Source organism: Plectropomus leopardus, chromosome 16, assembly GCF_008729295.1.
Source record: "Plectropomus leopardus isolate mb chromosome 16, YSFRI_Pleo_2.0, whole genome shotgun sequence".
Classification (NCBI taxonomy): domain Eukaryota; kingdom Metazoa; phylum Chordata; class Actinopteri; order Perciformes; family Serranidae; genus Plectropomus; species Plectropomus leopardus.
Genome location: NC_056478.1, coordinates 10,375,048 through 10,392,664, shown reverse-complemented (window position 1 = coordinate 10,392,664; position 17,617 = coordinate 10,375,048). Strand labels below are relative to the sequence as shown.

General features: G+C 39.0%; 1 protein-coding gene across 1 annotated transcript in view; it reads left to right on the top strand.

Annotated features, from left to right (window-relative positions):
- The window catches only part of si:dkey-71h2.2 (low density lipoprotein receptor adapter protein 1), a 56,556-nt gene that overhangs the window by 13,195 nt on the left and 25,744 nt on the right, over positions 1 to 17,617 (top strand). The window contains 1 exon segment of the mRNA XM_042503872.1: positions 14,790 to 14,932. Coding sequence (XP_042359806.1) covers positions 14,790 to 14,932 — 143 coding nt within the window.

Below are 17,617 nucleotides of genomic sequence, written 5' to 3'. Positions count from 1 at the left end.
TTTAAGATTAAATTTTATCGCTGTTAGCCAGTTTAACATCAGTGGCCATGAGGGCATCCTTCTCTGCCAGGGATGCACCAGTTGTGAAATTCCAGCACAATATCAGTGTTTGAAATATCAGTTTGGCCGATACACATACCTTTTTTTTGTAACTGTTTATGTGTTTTTTGTTGTTATTTATTCCTCCTTTTGTGCCAGGCAAACAAAGAAATCTTCTTTATGAAAATAACTAACCTGTGTTAAAGTCATTCAGACCTTCATTGACTCTGAAGGAGCACAAAATCAAACATACAAATTAATAAAACAACCTTTGAAATAACCTTAATTCTCATGAAAATCATTTTAAAAAAATCAACTTCAGAAGCTTTTTGTTCTATATATAATAGCCAATGCCACAATTCTCTCTCTAATATCTATTTTATATTGTTGTGAAACATTAACAAATTTCTCCTTCAAGTTTTTCTTGAACAGGGAAATTAGCTATAGAGACCAAAACCAATTTTTGTATTAGGCTGTAAACATGTTTATTTCTGTAGCAAAGTTGGGCATTTTAAAAATGAGAGTCTGTAGGATTTACTCTGTTTCGGAGCCAGCTTTAAGTGGCCATTAGAGAAACTGCAGTTTTTGGCACTTCTGTTGGCTTTTCAGCCCCGGAGGTTGCTGCTTTGGTAAAACGGACTGAGCATAGAGTTATTTTCCTCATCACAGAACTGGTCGAAGTTGCTTAATTTGCTCCGTTTGTTAACGTTACTGCTCATCACCGCCCCGCTCTGATAACGTTAGTCTCTGGGTGGTGGAAAGTAATCGTGATTTACTTTACGTTCGCATTGCAAATGTAATTATTTAGACAATAAACTAAAACATGCTTCCAACCGCTGCCTTTTGTGAAGATGAATTACAAGTTAACTCTAGTGTGTCAGTGCTAGACTGTCTGGGTGCTGCACTGCTCTTTCAGTTGAGTTCCAGTTTCCCCTCCATAAACGCTAACACGTGTAATGAAACCACACATTTAGTGTCTTATATACAGCTCATTATTATGCTGCTCTGTGCAGTCTCTCTGGAGTGTTTTTAGCACCAACAAGGTTCCCCGGCCCTGAAGTGAAGTGAATTATGCAACACAAGGAAACTGAGAGACCCTATCTTGGGAGAGATGCTGCAACAACACGCACACACATGCACCATCCAGCTTCCTGTTCAGCGTGCACGATGAAGTCCTAACACCCGAGTCCTCTTTCTATTTGATGTCTGTGGCAGCTGTCTGTGAAATGGGATATGCTGTCACTCCACTGTAAGAGTCTTTCTGAGCATGTTTTCTATTGTTATTCTGTTGGTGTGTGTGTTTGTGTGTGTGAGAGAGAGAGATTAAATACTGCAGGTGCCTGTGTGTGCGCACCTATCAGCTGAACCTGCTCCTCCACAGGAGAGCTAAATCCCATCTTCGTGCTCTGTTCCTCTGAAAAATTCAGACTCCCATTTCTGACACATCATGTCCCCATCTGGGCTCAGCACCAGGAGCCGAGGAACCCACTCCTAAAAATAACTTCATACTGTCAAAGTGGAAATGGAAAACTTCTGTAGTGCTGCATAAAAGCACAGCGTGCGTGCTGTTGCACAAAAAGCCCATTAGAAGTTATCTTGATGTCGTGGTGTCAAACGAATTGAGATGAGCTGATGATGTTTAAACCAGCTGAGATTAGAGAATTAGCTTTTGAACAGTTTCCTCTGATCGCCCTGATATTAATTATGAAGCTAGATGATGGTGATTCATTTTAAAGAGCCGCTGAAAAATGCGTCTGCTTCTCAGTTGCCTTGATCAATTAGGAAATCTTTCCGTTTATCATTTTCTGTTTTAAATTATTCACATCTATTTTACATACAAATGATTTTTAGATGCCCTTGGCTAAGTTGTCTAAGGTCATAACATGAATACAAGGGCCTGATTTCCACGGGGATTGTTGTAGTGATTTGCAGGCCCATGGCATCACCTGTCAGGCAACATCTGAAAGGCTAAAAAAAGATGAAAAATAGAAGCACTTGCACCTCTTGTGCAAGTTTTTTTTATTTATTTTTTTTAAATAAAACATGCTAGAAATAGCACAGTGCTCCCAGGGAGCAACATGGGAGATCAATCTCTGTCACAGAAACTAAATATGATTTTATGTAGCCGCATGACTCTATTGGTGGTAATGTCTGTTTGTCTGTTTGGTCTTTATAGCTAATTTCAACATTGATGACTGTATGGGGGTGAATATTTTAACAACTTGCATGTTTAAATTTTATTAAGGTTTAAAGTTACACATATTTAATGGCAGGTGCGCTTTAGTGACAGACTGTCTGTGAGTTGCTGCTACAATGTTGAGTCAGATTGACCCCTCGCTCCTCCACATCTCCAACCTCTCATCCAAATGTGGTTACTTCTGGCTCCAAAAAACCCAGCATGCCGATACCCGAAATGCCAAGCATGAGGCTTCAAAACGGCCGGTCCACAAACCAGCAGGTGATGTCATAGTAGTTACGTCATTTATTTATACAGTCCTCACATGAACCTGCAGTCAAATCCAGCCCCCCAATCTTTTACCTTAACACTAATATAAGCAAAAATAAACCAGAAAAATATCTATAATCTAGTTTGAATGAGTTATTTCCAAACTGCACAGCTAAAGCACTCACATTGATTGCCCCTTTAACACCCTCTGATTCTCCAGAGACGTGAGGCCTGAGAAGCTGAAGAATCCGGCTGCGTCAGACGAGCATCCATCACTCAGCTGGAAGGGTGTAAAGTGTTGTACTGCATTAGAGGGGACTCCTGTGGGAAGCCCTCATCTGTTAAAGGGGCACAGATACACTGTCTCTAATGAGATCAGCAGCTCTTGAAGGTGACTTGTTTTGCTTCGGTGCGATAATGGATGCGGAAGCTAATGATTGCTGGAGCAAAGTGCTGTTTTCCTGGCACTCAGAGATCAGGATCAGTGTAAACTTGGAATTTTGATTTTTTCTTTAGTGTCACAGCGTTACCTTTGAATAAAATATTAAATATAGGGTTCCCGCATACCGTCATCGACAAAATTGAAAAACTAAGACCCCAGTTTTTTTTTTCTTGTCCCACCCGCCCAATGTTTTCTAACATAGAAGATTCAAACTTCATTCAAACATAATTTCAGCATCCCGCGTGATGTGTTCAAGGACCACCAGAAATGTAAACATTTTTGTTTTTACAGTTTCTGTTAGGTGTCATTTTGACATTTTTTTAAAAAAGAAATCATGCATTTCAAAAATTTAAAGAAAAAGAAATCAGCAAAAAAAAGGAGGCAAAAAGGTCACCAATATTTTTGAAAGAAAACACACTTTCCAAACCTGTTTTTTTTATTTAAAAAAATCTCCAAACTGTATTACTTTTTGTTTTTTTATAAAACCCCCAAAAATTACAAAAAAATTGCATGCATTTTTTTCTTTTTTAAAGAAAACATGCTTTTAAAACCTGCACATTTAAAAGGCATGTTTTCTTTAAAAAACTGTGGTAAAATAAATACAAAGCACATCCATTTAAAGTAGTATGCTCCTCCCCTTAAGCTAAAACTGCTTACAAAATTATTCAACTTGGCTTATGGGCGAACATGAAGGGAGCGATGGAACATTGGGAGAAAATAAAGAGACTTTCATGATGAACAAATAAACAAAACATAACAAAACCAAAAGTTGTCACACGCTGATGCATATCAGAGCTACGGTACGTCATCAGCTACAGAAAATAAATTCACAGTTATGTTACAGTGATGTAATTTGATTCATTACACATTTCCATGATTTTTCCCAAACTTTAAATGATTTTCACTAGTTTCATGACTTTCCTGGCCTGGAAAATGTGATTATGAAAATCCATGACTTCTCCAGGTTTTCCATGACCGTGGGAACCTTGTAAATATTAACCTGTTGTTTCATGAATGGATTTGTGTCGAGGGAGCTATTTATAGTTGATGAAGATGTTGAAACGGGAGCCAGGAGACTCCAGGGGGAAAAGATCTGTATCAGCAAAGAGAGAATCGTGCCCTGTTTGAATTGCTAATGAAAACAATCCTTTCACGGTGCGGAGCAATTATACTTTATGAATAAATAGCCGTGAGGAAAGATTTTTTCCAGTATCTGCATTGTTAATGTGGTTATGTTATTTGGCATGATTTTACTCTTTCTAGTGAACCTTATTGTACTCCGTAATACAGGCGTTGATGGAGCTCCTCTCTTCATAATTTATTTTTGCTTTTCCCTGCTCAGTGACTAAAATAGCTTTGAAAATGTAATAACTGTAGGTTGAAATATGTGCACAGGTTATTGGGTAGAAAAATTGCCCTCTGTTCTTCAGACCCATATGGAAATCTCAAAAGTATTAATTTATCACACAGCAGCGGTCTACATGTCAGACATACACAAACAGCAGCTGAGTCACTCAATAAAAATGATCCGAGGCACTGCGACGGACATTTACCGTACGAGTCACCTCCATATTTGATGCCGTTTGGTCAATGATAAACTGTAACTGTCAGGAGATTGCAAACAGCTTGTATAACAAACAGTCTCCCCTCTGGCAGCGTTGTGTTTGATTAATTAGAGCATTGTGAAGCAGATAAATGAGTGTTTAAATGCCTTCACACAAGCTTTTCTGATAAAGCAGTTAGACCAACACATGGCCAAACCTAAACAGCGATAGGTTGTTTGTCAGTGCCCTCAAATGAACCATATGGCTTCAAAAATGATTATGAACTTTAATCTGCCACATCTGTAGTCATGTCGGTATTTAAAGCCAGAACGTGATCTTTTCCCTAACCATAATAAAGTGTTTTTTGTGCCTAAACCTAAACTACGCGTTAACGACAGCTCTTTTCCACCTCTTACTTTGTAAATAATGACATCTTAACTGAGTAGGAAGTAATGTGTGGTGTTAAACTTTTGTTTCGTTTCTTGGTGACCTCATCTTTACCTCGCTGACATGGAAAAGTGCTGCTGTAGGGACATCCCAGTCACACATCACAGTGTTTTAGCTCAGTCTTCTGGGCTCAAACATTGTCACTGAATGTTTTGGGTTGTTGTGATGCCACTATACAGTTTGAATTCTGCACCCTGGAAATGCAATGGTTATTACCTTTTTTTTTTTTTTAGAAAAAAAGATACTGTGTGCTTATCTGGCTCAGTCCTCCTGCACAACCTCACACCAACCAACTGTCACTGTCTGCAGAGCAAATATTAGCACAATTTTCACTGTGGGGTGCCAGCTATAAATAGGCTAGAATACAGGAAGTCATTCAGGAACAAAACTCAAACGTCTGTGTAATAATGTCTGCCCGTAAAATAACCCCAGTGTGCTAATCCCATTTCATTCTCTGGACGCTTTTCTTACAGTAGAGGAGATAAAGCTGTTTTACTGCTGTGTGAGAACATTGGTCTAATTAATGATGTACAGTAAGGGGCCTTTGGAGTATAGTTCTTATGTTTTACATAATAACTGCAGTCAAAGGCAATTTTGCATTCAGGAGGACTTTATAAGAAAGTCTTTCATCAAATTGTGATTGTGTTTTGGGTTATCATTTAATAACTCACTTATCGCACATCATGTGTCTTTCATGCTTGCAGGCACACTGAAGAGCTGATTGCTAATTATCTTTTTTTTGTAAAAATGACGGTTCAGTCTTTTTAATTAGTAGGCCTACTATAAAGTATTTCATATTAGCTACTGTATTCTACCCATAGATGTGCAATAATAACTAGATACCAGACCAGAAGATGGCACCTATTTAGTCCAATGAAAACCAGTTTCTGGGTTTACTTCCGTGGTATGTGGCTCGCTGTGTGCAGTAGTGTTTCTTCCGCTGAGAAGTTCTCGCTCAACTCATTGTGATGGCTTTATGGGTTTATAAATCAACTTTTTCTCCTCAAGGAAAGTTTTACAAAAATCAAAACATCATGGATCAAAAATTCAGAATAGAAAGATTCATAATTGACCTTGTTTGCATTTCGAGGTTTCGTGTCAACAGTTTATAGACGTGTCTTTAACAGTGATGGCCTATGAAAAGAGAAAATGCTTTTTGGACCGCAGGGATTCTTTTTGCTGCAATATCACGAGTCACCACTTGGAGAAAATGGTTGCAAGGCTAAACATCTCTCCCGGAGTGTCCTGAGCTTTGAAGCCAATTTTTGTAGTGGCCAAACAGTGTAATTATAGCTCCTGCGTCAGTTACATGATGTCACTGGGCCTGAAAAGACCGTTTCCTATTGACTTACACTGGAAAGGAGACGTGTAAAATTTGAAAACGTTTTTTTGAGCATGAGGAAATGCTAAAATTAGTCGATTCCCTGTCAGGATTTGATCTGTCTGGTAACATTTGGAAAGTCTAGAAAAGACACATGATTAAAACATTTTATCCACATTCAAGTTAGCAGAGCGCTAAACCAGGAGTAGCAGGCTCGGCCGTCGAAAGTCTCAGCTCGCTGTTTGGGCCCAGTAATTATTAATGCAATTAATTATGTAATTAATGCAATTAAGCAGCAATTTCATACAGCGGAAATAGAGCTGTTTGGTGTCCATGCACCACTGAGCAGTTTTAATGGAAATAAACAGGAACCCACCAAAAATCCTGATGTATGCTACAGCTAACAGCCTATTAGCTTAGACTAGCAAAGAGAAGAAAGGAGGATACAGCCTCTGTCCAGACCCCTTATACTTTGTACAGATTAAACAAACAATATTTAAAATGTCATTTGGTGAGATTTAGAGGTGCTGGTAGACTTTGTTTTCTTGAGAGATCAGGCTAGCTGTTTATGTCTGTTTTGATCGTTGTGCTTAGCTAAGATAGCTGTAGACCTATATATTTTTTGCACAGACATGAAAGAGGTATCGATCTTCTCATCTAGCTTTTTCACAGAAAGCAAATCAGTCCATTTCCCAATTTCTCTAAAAAATCAAAATGATTGAGATAATGTATCTTTTTTGCTTTATAATTTGGTTTAACAGCTTTGGCTCTTTATGCTAGATCACGTGTGATATCATTGTTAAAATATGTATTTATTTATCAGTATCTTCAATAAGATTACAAAGCTACGTGATGCCAGTTACTCTACAAATTCACATTTCCTCCGTCATATTCCCAGTTCACCCTGAACAGCTCCCACTTTGCAGCAGCTCTATTTGCTCAGCCATGCGTACACTAGATAACTCACATCATCGTTATGATTAACAGCAGATACGGTACTTGAAGTGAAAGCAATTAACGAGAGGTTTTGGTGAAAAGGGGATTATGTTCAAAGATCAACACCAGCACTGATTATGTCAAGGACCTCGGGGGCAAATAGTTGATTCATGAACTTGAATTATTTTACCCCAGTGATTTTTCCTGTCAGTGGAAATGAAATAAAAGCTTGACAGCAGAAGCTTGATGACTCCGCTGTGCGAGAGTATATTTCCTCAGACACAAACCAAATAAAATATCTTTATAGTCTTCAAGGATTTGAATCATCCCTTTTAATGGTTTTGCTTACATTTGTCTTCGTCTGACAGTTTTTGTCAGCAGAAAATGAAAAGCATCACAATGAAATGGGAGTTCAAAGAAATCTCTGTTAAAAACTCTTTTAGATGCACACAAGAATGTTGTAATTAAACGGTGGTGTAGAGGGAAATAAAAAGGTGGCTGTAAAGAACAGGGACCCAAAGTCATATTTTCAGAGGATTTTGGTTTGTGCCTCTCCCCCGATACTAGTGATGTAGAGGAATAAACTGTGGAGTAAAGCAGTAAAATTTCTCATTATAAATGCAATGATCCAATGTGTCTGAGATGTTATACAAAGAAGAGGTTGAAGCAAAGGGAGTTAACAAGAAATCCACCCCATCTGTTAATTGCGCACTAAGTGTAATACCATTCATAAACATATAGCCTGCTAGAGCTTAAATGATCAGTAGATTAATTAATTTAGTTGACTTACAAAAGTTATTGGCTACTGTTTTGATGACAGACTGATAGTGTCATTTTCATCTTTTTTTCAATTTTTTTGATTGTAAAAGGGAAATCTTTGAATTTTGGAATATTGGTTGGACCAAAGAAGCAAAAGGAAGATGCCACTTTTGGCTATTAGAAATTGTAATCTGCATTTTTTACTGTTGTATGATGTGTAGGTAGTGCAGTTTTTGTCTGAAGTTAACTGGCTTCATAATCTTTTGCAACGCTATCTTTAGACAGAAGTTGCTCTGTAACATTTGTATTTCACTAAATGATCGCAATGTAATGTAATGATTGCAATGTAATAGAACCCAATTTTTACATTTTAAAATGAAAGCTGCCAAATAAAAAAGAAAGGTTTGTTTTTGTAATGCTGCACGAACCAGATGGTTGGAAACACTTGGCCCTGTGGGCTTCGTGTGCTCCCCGTGCTCAACGAGAGTGAGCAAATGAGAGAAGATAAAGAAAACAACTTGTGAAATGCATCTGGCAAGCTTTGGTAATTCCAGTATTACTGTGTGAAAATAACCAAAAGTGATCACTTTAAACATGCTGTCCAACCACATCATTTGAACAGTGCTGCAGATTTCGCGTCGTTTGGTTGGGTTAGGTTGGTCCAGGTCAGGTCAGGTCAGGTCGCGGCACAAATTGGTCATATGTCCAGGTGGCGGGATGGGTGCAGTATTGGATGTTGCAATTCTCGTTCAGGGGCAGGTCACATGTTAGATTGATACATTGCTTGTGTACAGTAAATAATTCAGGAGATAATGAACTTAAAAAGATGCATACTGAATCACAGTTGCATAACTGGTCTAACAGCGTTGCAATTACATTATTTCCCTTTATTGTTCAGCCTTAGTTGGGTGTATGTCAGTGAGAAATGAGGGGAGTCAAAGTTGAGGTGGTTGTACTTTGAAACATAATCACATGATGTTTTGTGTTTGGATTTGTTATATCCAATCCCAGTTTGTTGTAACGCTCCAGTTCAGAGCGCAGGGTAGTCCCACCATTATCTTAACACTTTATGCTGTTTGTTCACTTCCCTTGATGCCTAGCCAAGGCGCTCAGTGATATAATTTGCAGGTACCGCCTCTATGCTGCTGCTGGGCTGTTAGTGATTGAATCTGTGGTTGCTTAGCAACATAGTCTGATTGATCCCATGACTCCTTGTTATTGTTGTTGTCAACATTTGAGGAGGAGCTTGTGCTGTAGCTCTGACTGAAGATCTGAAATATTAATTAATATCCCCACACCCCTCTAATAAGCTAGTCTCTTAGATAAATGTGAGGAATTTTTATTCTAATGTGTGGGATCAATCAGCGCCAGAGGAGGTGGTGATGCAGTGGGTGAGAGAGGTGAGAGGAAGGATAGAATTAAGAAAACAGCGAGAAGAGCGAGAGCATAAAAGGAAGGACTTTGCTTTACTTGGTTCCCCCTCAAGGCAGAATCAGGAAACCAGTTACACCCCCCCACCCACACACACACCATCCCAGCCCACCATCTTCCCTGAATGTGCGGCCTATTTTCCCTGTCAAGGTGGTGTCCTAGATTCAAAGTTCCATCGGATGAGTAAAACAGTAAGGAAAAGAGATTATATTATAAGGATGTGGAGGATGGGGGTGTCACTTGGGTCTAAAATGCGAGCTGAGTCTTTCCTCTCTGCTATATTGATGTCGTTTTTATCCCAGAATTAAACCAAGATGCTGTGCAAAACCTCCTCAGAAAAAAATGGCCTACTTACTGGGGTTGGGCCGGTTTTCAAACTGGTTTGGTATTAAGCCAAACAGTAGACCAGACCAGTTTACTGAATTTTACCACTTGACTCAGTAGCTGCTCCTCATGACACCATGTCCCAGCAGAAAACAAAGGCCCAACTATTACGCAGCATCGTGTAACACCTGTGTCACTGTGTCCACACTGACTCATTAAACATGCACCTCTGTCACTTAATGTAAACAAACCATGTAGCTATCAGCTGTGCTCTTGAGATCAGGCCAGAGACGTAAACACTTAAAAGATTTTGTCGGCTTCAAATCTAAAATGTTGTGGTATGGAGTGCCCCAGGGATTACATTTCTCTGTAGGCCAACCCAGAAGCTTACGTCACCCTGGTTCCCTCATCAAAAAGCCTATGGGATTATTCCATTGGATTTTGGATCATTGCAGAAAATAGGCTATGTGGCAAACACATGTTTATGATTCTTACAAGTTTTGTTTAGCAAGATAATCTTCACAAATGAACACCTCTTTCAGGATTTTTGAAGCCTTAATGCAATCACTAGAGGTAAAAAACTAATGCTAGTCTAAAACAAGAAACACTATGGTCACGTCGCCACCACTTCGAGGCTGTAAAGTCGTGTTTGGCATTTTGACGTTCTGTGGTCTTATTTAGCCACTTGTTTGCATCTACCTTTCTTAGGACACATAAAAGCTTCAAAGTTTGCAGATGGGGTATGCATAAAATCAAACCAGTATAGCGGACCAAAATGGCAAATAGCAAATTGACCCAACTCTACTACTTACTGACCTCTTGAGAGATTAAAAACAGGGAAGGATTTTGTTTTTTTAACCCTGGAGCACACACAGTTTTCGCAATTAACTCCAATGATAGTATCTTGAGGAAATCATGTGCCCCTTGCATGCCAATGCATATACCCTTTCTTGCTATATTGTGGCTGTGTGCATGTGTGCGCTCCTGTTTGTGTTATTAATTAACCGTTAGTGTAGGTGTTAAGCCAGAGCAGAATTCACTCGGGTACAATTCTGACTTCTCAGTGCAAATTAAATTACGGAGCGTGGAGCTGAAGGAGACAGCTGGTGATCACTGCATGTAGCTGAAGGCGTGCAGAGCACATGGTACCTATTATACTACGGCAGCCGGATCAGCTACTGTGAAATGGCTACACTTGTCAGTTGTTCATTCAACAGAGTGTCGAATATTTTTCAGTGCTCAACATCTCAGGGCAATGGTAGTATAACTTTCATGTGAATACACTCGAGGCCCAGTGCAAATCGCTCTGTGCCTTCATTGTAATGCATTTGTTCCTTTTGTCCCAAATGTGAGGCTTTTTGTGCAGACATAATGAAATCAGTGCACTTGCTGCAACAGCCTGGGTGTGAAAGTGTTGCCAGGCATCAGTTTAATAAAGATGCAAACATCATCAGTGCATCTCCACAGCCTTGCCCTCCGTAATCTTGTTTTGTGCTCTTTTAAATTAGATCACCCTGACTAACACACACTCGCACATGCTCACACTAACATAGATATGCAGCAAATATAGAAAATTAAAGTTCAAATGCAAATGTTGAGTCTCGCTTAGTGTTTTCCTCAACATGTTAAAATCCAATTAGCCTCCCTCTGCTTGTGGCTGTCACTCTTATCAGTCGCGGTCCCTTCGTAGACTCACACAGAATTTATTAAAAATTTAAGCACTCCTCTTTTAGGGGGATAATATATTGGAAACCCTGCAGCATCAACATGAATCCCTTTAATAATTCATGTGTGTAGCTTGGTGAAGACACAACATGGACTATAGTACTTCAGTTTTGTATTGCTGTGACATTTTAAAAAACTAACCCATAAAATAAATCTTCTGACCAGTAGCTGCTGTATCACAGCTTGGGAGGACCAAAAGTATCCTTTTAATATTTCAGTTGATTAAGGTGAAACATACTCTTACGTTTTGAAATTGAACCCTCGTTAAGCCATCACCAGCCTTAGTTACTGTTGCTATGCCTGTCGAGCTCGCCATTCTAACTTTCTATTAACTTAAAAAAAATGGTCATTTTTAAACTGTTTCTTAGATTTCACACAGAAGTAAAAAAAAAGAAAAGTCAAGCTTTTTATTTCTAGCTGATAATCACCTGATACTTCTGATTTTCGCTAGCAGATATCATCAGCTGCAGCTAGTTACATAAATAATTCCATGAGTTGGTTAAAAAATGACATCACCAGCTGACTTTTTAACGTGTTAAGCTTACTCATTTTAAAACAATTACCCTGTAAAAAGTTAATACCTACTGCATGTACATGTGGCTATATCAAGCGGCAACCTCCGAGGCTGTTTATGTAGTATTGTCTGTCGTGCGTCTTCTTTGTGTCACCTTATATCGTGTGCTATTGTGTATTATTTGTCTTGTGTATGTCTTTTATTTCTCTTCTTGTACAACTTTACATTATCATGTCATTGTGCTGTGTATTTGTTCTGACCTGAGAAGCAAATTAGCTCTAAGCTATAATCTGGTATGGCACATCAAGTGGTGCCATTTATGTTTTAAACTGCACTTTTATCTGAAATAAATAGATAAAATGAAATGGTTTTGGTCTCTATAGCCAAATTCAACATCCTTGGTAACAGCTTTGATAAGCTCCTGGTCCAAATGGCCCTCCATGATGGTGTTTCCTCATTTTAGTCCTCTGTGTTCAGCCATTCTGTTCTGTACCTTTTAAATGTCGTCTTTCTGTATGTGCTATGGGGGGAGGGGATCGGGGGTGGGGGGCCTGGGAAGGGGAGGTCGGTTTATATGTTTAGATGTTTTATGTTTTTAACTTGTGAAGCACTTTGTGCTACATTAAATGTTTGATTTGATTTGATTTGAAAAATTTTGCCGCCACCACAAAACAATGTAAACAAATGGAATGTGGTTTGTGATGTTTAAGGCAATAAAAATCCTTTTGAAAAACTTACCGGTAACATGCCTTTCCAGAGAAAGTGTCCCTTATCGTATTATGCCTTTATGTCATTAGTGTTCTTGAGCAAAAGACCAAAACCCCCCTTGTGTTCAGTAGCTGAACCTGACCTCTGACCTCCTGTGGAGAGAGGAAAGAAAAAGGATGAATTTCTCCCTCAGGGATCAATATCACATTAAGGAACACCTCTTAAATGGTAGTGGGCCTGCTGGCTCAGAACAGTGAATGGCTTTAAGTATAAAGGCACACCTTTCAGTAGACAAAATACAAGACTTTGAATCATCACACACGCCTCATCCAGAATAAGTCAAAAGCAACCAACCGTGCTCCCCAGCGTGTACCTAAGCAATCACATTTAATAACATGAAATGTGCTCTCTGTGGTTTGAAGCAGCCTCTGTAGTATGATTGAAGATTAGTTAATAATTCAGAGTTGTTGGAAGCCGTGTATGGGGATGGTGTTCTCTGCTGTTCGCCTTCACAGCTGCATGGGGCCTGCCAGTGACAGATGGCTCAGCCCATGTGGAGAATTTGGTGCCAGTATCGCCCAGCAGAGTGTGAGACACTTATTGTGTGTGTCTTTTTCTCTCTCTACCCGCTCCTTTTGTTTCATAATCTTTGTCAGTCTCACTCTTATTTAACTGTGTTATGAGCAGAAATACCTCAGTAAGAAGAAAGTAAACAGCATGGGTATTTTCAGTTCAACTATATATCTATTTCTCAGTTGATTCTGGATTTGTTCTTGGCTTTATCACAGCGACTTTGTTGTTAAAAGACTGCTTTGAAATGCTGCAGATTAATGCATCATGTTTTACTTGTCGCCCCATTAAGTTTATCACAGAATGTGGTCTGTTCCATAGTTTTGTAAGTTATCCCTCTCCTGATGCTCTACCGCAGGGCGTCCAGGTGTCGTTGGGAGATATTTTAAGCTCTCTGCATGGGCACAGTTGCCCTCGCTGCCTACAGTCGTCTGCTAGAGGACAGCTTGGTGTTACCTGTTGGAAATCACAGCGACAGCAGGACATTGCAGCCATTCTGAGACCAGCTGATATTTGGTGTGTGGGGCCTGTGCGACATTTTTCCTTTTAAAATCCTGTTTTCTGCTTGGAACCATAGCATCTTACCCACTAAGAGATGCTAGAAAGTCTCAGTTTAACTCCTCGTTTCCACATGGTACACACCTGATAGGCTGACCTCCTGAGTTATCAGCTGTCATGGATTATTTGTCGTGTTTTTGTCTGTGTGCTGGATCATGCCCATATTCCACAAGATGACAGTGAAAAAGTCAAAGTGAACTTTTCTGCCGTATCTGCAGTAGTGTCATTATCCAAGAGAGGCATTTCCTTGTGTTGAACACTAGTGGTGTACTATACGGAAATACAAACACAAAACAAAACTGTGGAAATGAGATGTAGGCCTTATGGGATGAATTCAAATTCAGAAAATATAAGCATAGGGTGGAATATTAGGATCACTTATGGATGGTTTCATTTACAAAATAAACGTGTTTTCATTTAGTAGACTTTGTCCATTTATCTAATTTCTTATCTTCCAACACACACACGATTTACTGGTTTTCTTATTACACAAGTGTAATAAAAACGTATTGAAGAGCTCTGATAGAGTGACATTTTTATCATAGCAGCAAAAAGAATTTCGCTTTAAATGACTAATCACACATAATTTGTGCAAAGTCTGACTGCATATCCACACGACTGTCTGCTCAGCTGTGACGTTACTCTGCCAACCCTCACACTGTCTCTGCTGAGTATTGTAAACAGTCTGCCACACAAACAATGCAATGAAGACTTGAAAACTAATGCTGACACACTTTTGGAGTTTCAAATGTTGTTTCTTTCGACTTGATTTTTTCCTAACGTGTGATTCTCCTTACAAAAATAACTTTTAATCTGATCCCATACACGCCGTTATATGATTAAGTGGATTATGTGTCATCTATCATTTTGCAAGCACAAGTCTTTGAAAATATAACAATAGATCTGCAAGTTTTTCTGGATCTTATTTAGTGAAGCACATTTCACTACACAATTCTTGCAATTATAAACCCTTGTGTGACCGTATCAGAGCATTTTGGTGATTTCCTGTGTTTGTGTCCAACCAGAGCTGCCAGAGAACTGGACCGACACCAAGGAGACCCTGCTGGAGGGGATGGTGTTCAATGTGAAGTACCTGGGGATGACTCTGGTGGGACAGCCCAAAGGAGAGGACATGGCCTCGGCTGCCATTCGCAGAATTGTTGCCACGGTGAGTCACTGGTCCCTTTCTGACTCATACAACCTTATAATAGAAGTTACATTGCATTCAGATCTTGCATACTGTTGGGTATGGGGCGATATGATAATTTCACGTCATGATTATCCTTGCCAAAACAACTGCGATTCATGATATACTTTTTAAAAGATTTATTTGGAGGGCTTTTTTTGCCTTTATTTGACGGGTAATGATATGATATGATGACACGGCATGATAATCTGTAAAAAAAAAAAAAAAATTAAAAACAAAAAAAAAAAACGCCTCTCCTCGTAGTGCCTCCAGTGGCTTTTGCAAGAATCACAACAACAACCAATCTGAGCGGAGGAGTCTCAAACGTAGCTGTCAATCAGGTCAGTCACTGCTGGTGAATAATTTCGATCAAACTGTCTAAACCAGACAGCGCTGTTCAGATACGCAGTAACAGGGTCTTGACTCATATTTGATCAGCACTGCCTAGTTTGGCAGTTTGACCACATTTGACAAGCAGTGATTTATATGATTGACAGGTGCTCTCTCTAAAAAGGTCTGTGTTTGGCCAAAGTCTCCTGCTAGATTTTCTAAAGCCTGAAAACAGAGCCAAGAGAAGGTGCAGAAGTGTATTAGATAGATAGATAGATAGATAGACAGATAGATAGATAGATAGATAGATAGACAGACATATATTTCAAACTTGTAAAACAAACAGAAAATGATAAAAATTAAACAAAATGGCAATAACAAAAACTGCTAATAACTTTTACAAAAACTCAATGAATTTATTCAAATACGCAACAAGAAATTGCATCTTTCATGTTCGAAAAGGTGTAGGAGGAAGTATAGACTTACTATTTCCTACCCCTCCTCAGCTAACCAGTTATTGGTTTGGTTTATGAACTCCATCTCTAACATATATACATATATTGTTCTCCCAGACCACTCGAACCAAATAGGGTTAAGGTTTATCATGGGAAATTTGCCCAGTTACACCAAAATTAAACTGCCTACCCCAGCTTGAAGAAACAAACATTTTGACTGCATCATGGGTAGGACAGACATTTTTTTTCTTGAACATCCTGTTTTTAATGCAGATTTACCAAGATAAACGTATTGCTTTTAAATATCGTTATGCCTTTTGTTGTCCCATCCCTACATATTATACTTATATTACATTGTAACTAATGACTACTGTACATATGGCTGTACTGATTATGATATTTGCAGCCAATGTTGCATATAATTCTGCTGGCAAGGTCAGGACCTTCTATAGCAACGTCAAATTTCACAAGTGACATTGTGAAGGTTTCAATTACAGCGATGCTTTTTATAGAAATTCTCATGGGGATTTTTAAAATTACAGCCTCAAACTGCAGTGCATATCATCTAAAAGGGGAAGAACTGTCAGATGTTGATTTTCTCCATATTCTTTTGAAGAACCAGGCCAATATTCGGTCAAGTTTGTTATGTATGCTAAATAGGCAAATTGTTGCACCTTATCTACACTATAATACAACTTGGAGTACCATGCCACACAGAATTTGAGAAGAATACTTTCTTTTTGTTAGTATTTTAGTCGGTCACAGTGCAGTAAATGTATTCTCATGGCCAGAAAACCACCGTGGACACGTATTAATCATCAGTATTCATGTGGTCTTTGCAGTTAACATGTGGGATAAAGGGTTAATTTATGGGAAAAGCAGTTAGGATTGTTGATTGCAATCAGATGAAAGTTCTCCTGGTTAAATTTATTCAGTGCTCATTGTTCAGAAGGTTTTGACCAGGAGCGAAACATCCGCATTACAAACATTAACATACAACATAAACATTGAATAAAGCAGGATGACGTTAAAAATCTGTGGGGGCTGCGAACTGTGGTAGCTTATGAGGAAATGCAAATGGCCTTAATGAGAGCCACTGTTTGGTTTGTCCATTCTGGCCTACTGTAGAAACTTGGCGATCTCGGTAGATGAGGACCCTCTCTCATCCTAAAGCAACCAAAACACAGCAGTTCTTATTTTCAGGTGATTATACAATAGAAAAGCTACTTATATTGTGTTATATATTATGTTATATTCAATTTCTGCCAGTATATCCCTCTAAATCCTACACACTGGACCCTTAAAACATTTACAGGCATTGATTTTAAACTGAGAAATTAGTGTCATTCACTTTCAGCTTCCTTTTGGCTCGTAGTTATTTTTGGGTTATGTTTATATCAAGGTCAATTTGGCTGCATGGAAATACAACAGCTAATCCAGGATTATCAGGGGTTGCACATGTGGAGCAGCCAGTGATATGATGTTTATTTTAACAGCGCTGAGCCACATGGGGGATTTCCAGGCACGGTTTTCTACATCAATTCAGAATCCTGTCAGTTTTCACAAGACTGCAAACAAACTGTTGCAAATCATTTTTGGATGGTTTAAATGCATGTTTTTTCGTGAACACAAACTTCCACATTGTCTACTCTCTTCCCATTCTTCCTCCTTGCTTTGGCACGTGCACACCTTTTCACCGAACGCTGCCAACAATAAGAATGTCTAATCTACTGGAAGGCTTTTCTCTGCAGAAAGAAAAGCCTGGCACAGACAGCCCAATCATAAACCCCCCACTTCTCAATTAGAGACTGAACCGAACCTAATGGCAGGATTAAGATTCAATTGATTTACACCAGGAAAGGAAAAAGCAAGTCAGTTGTCT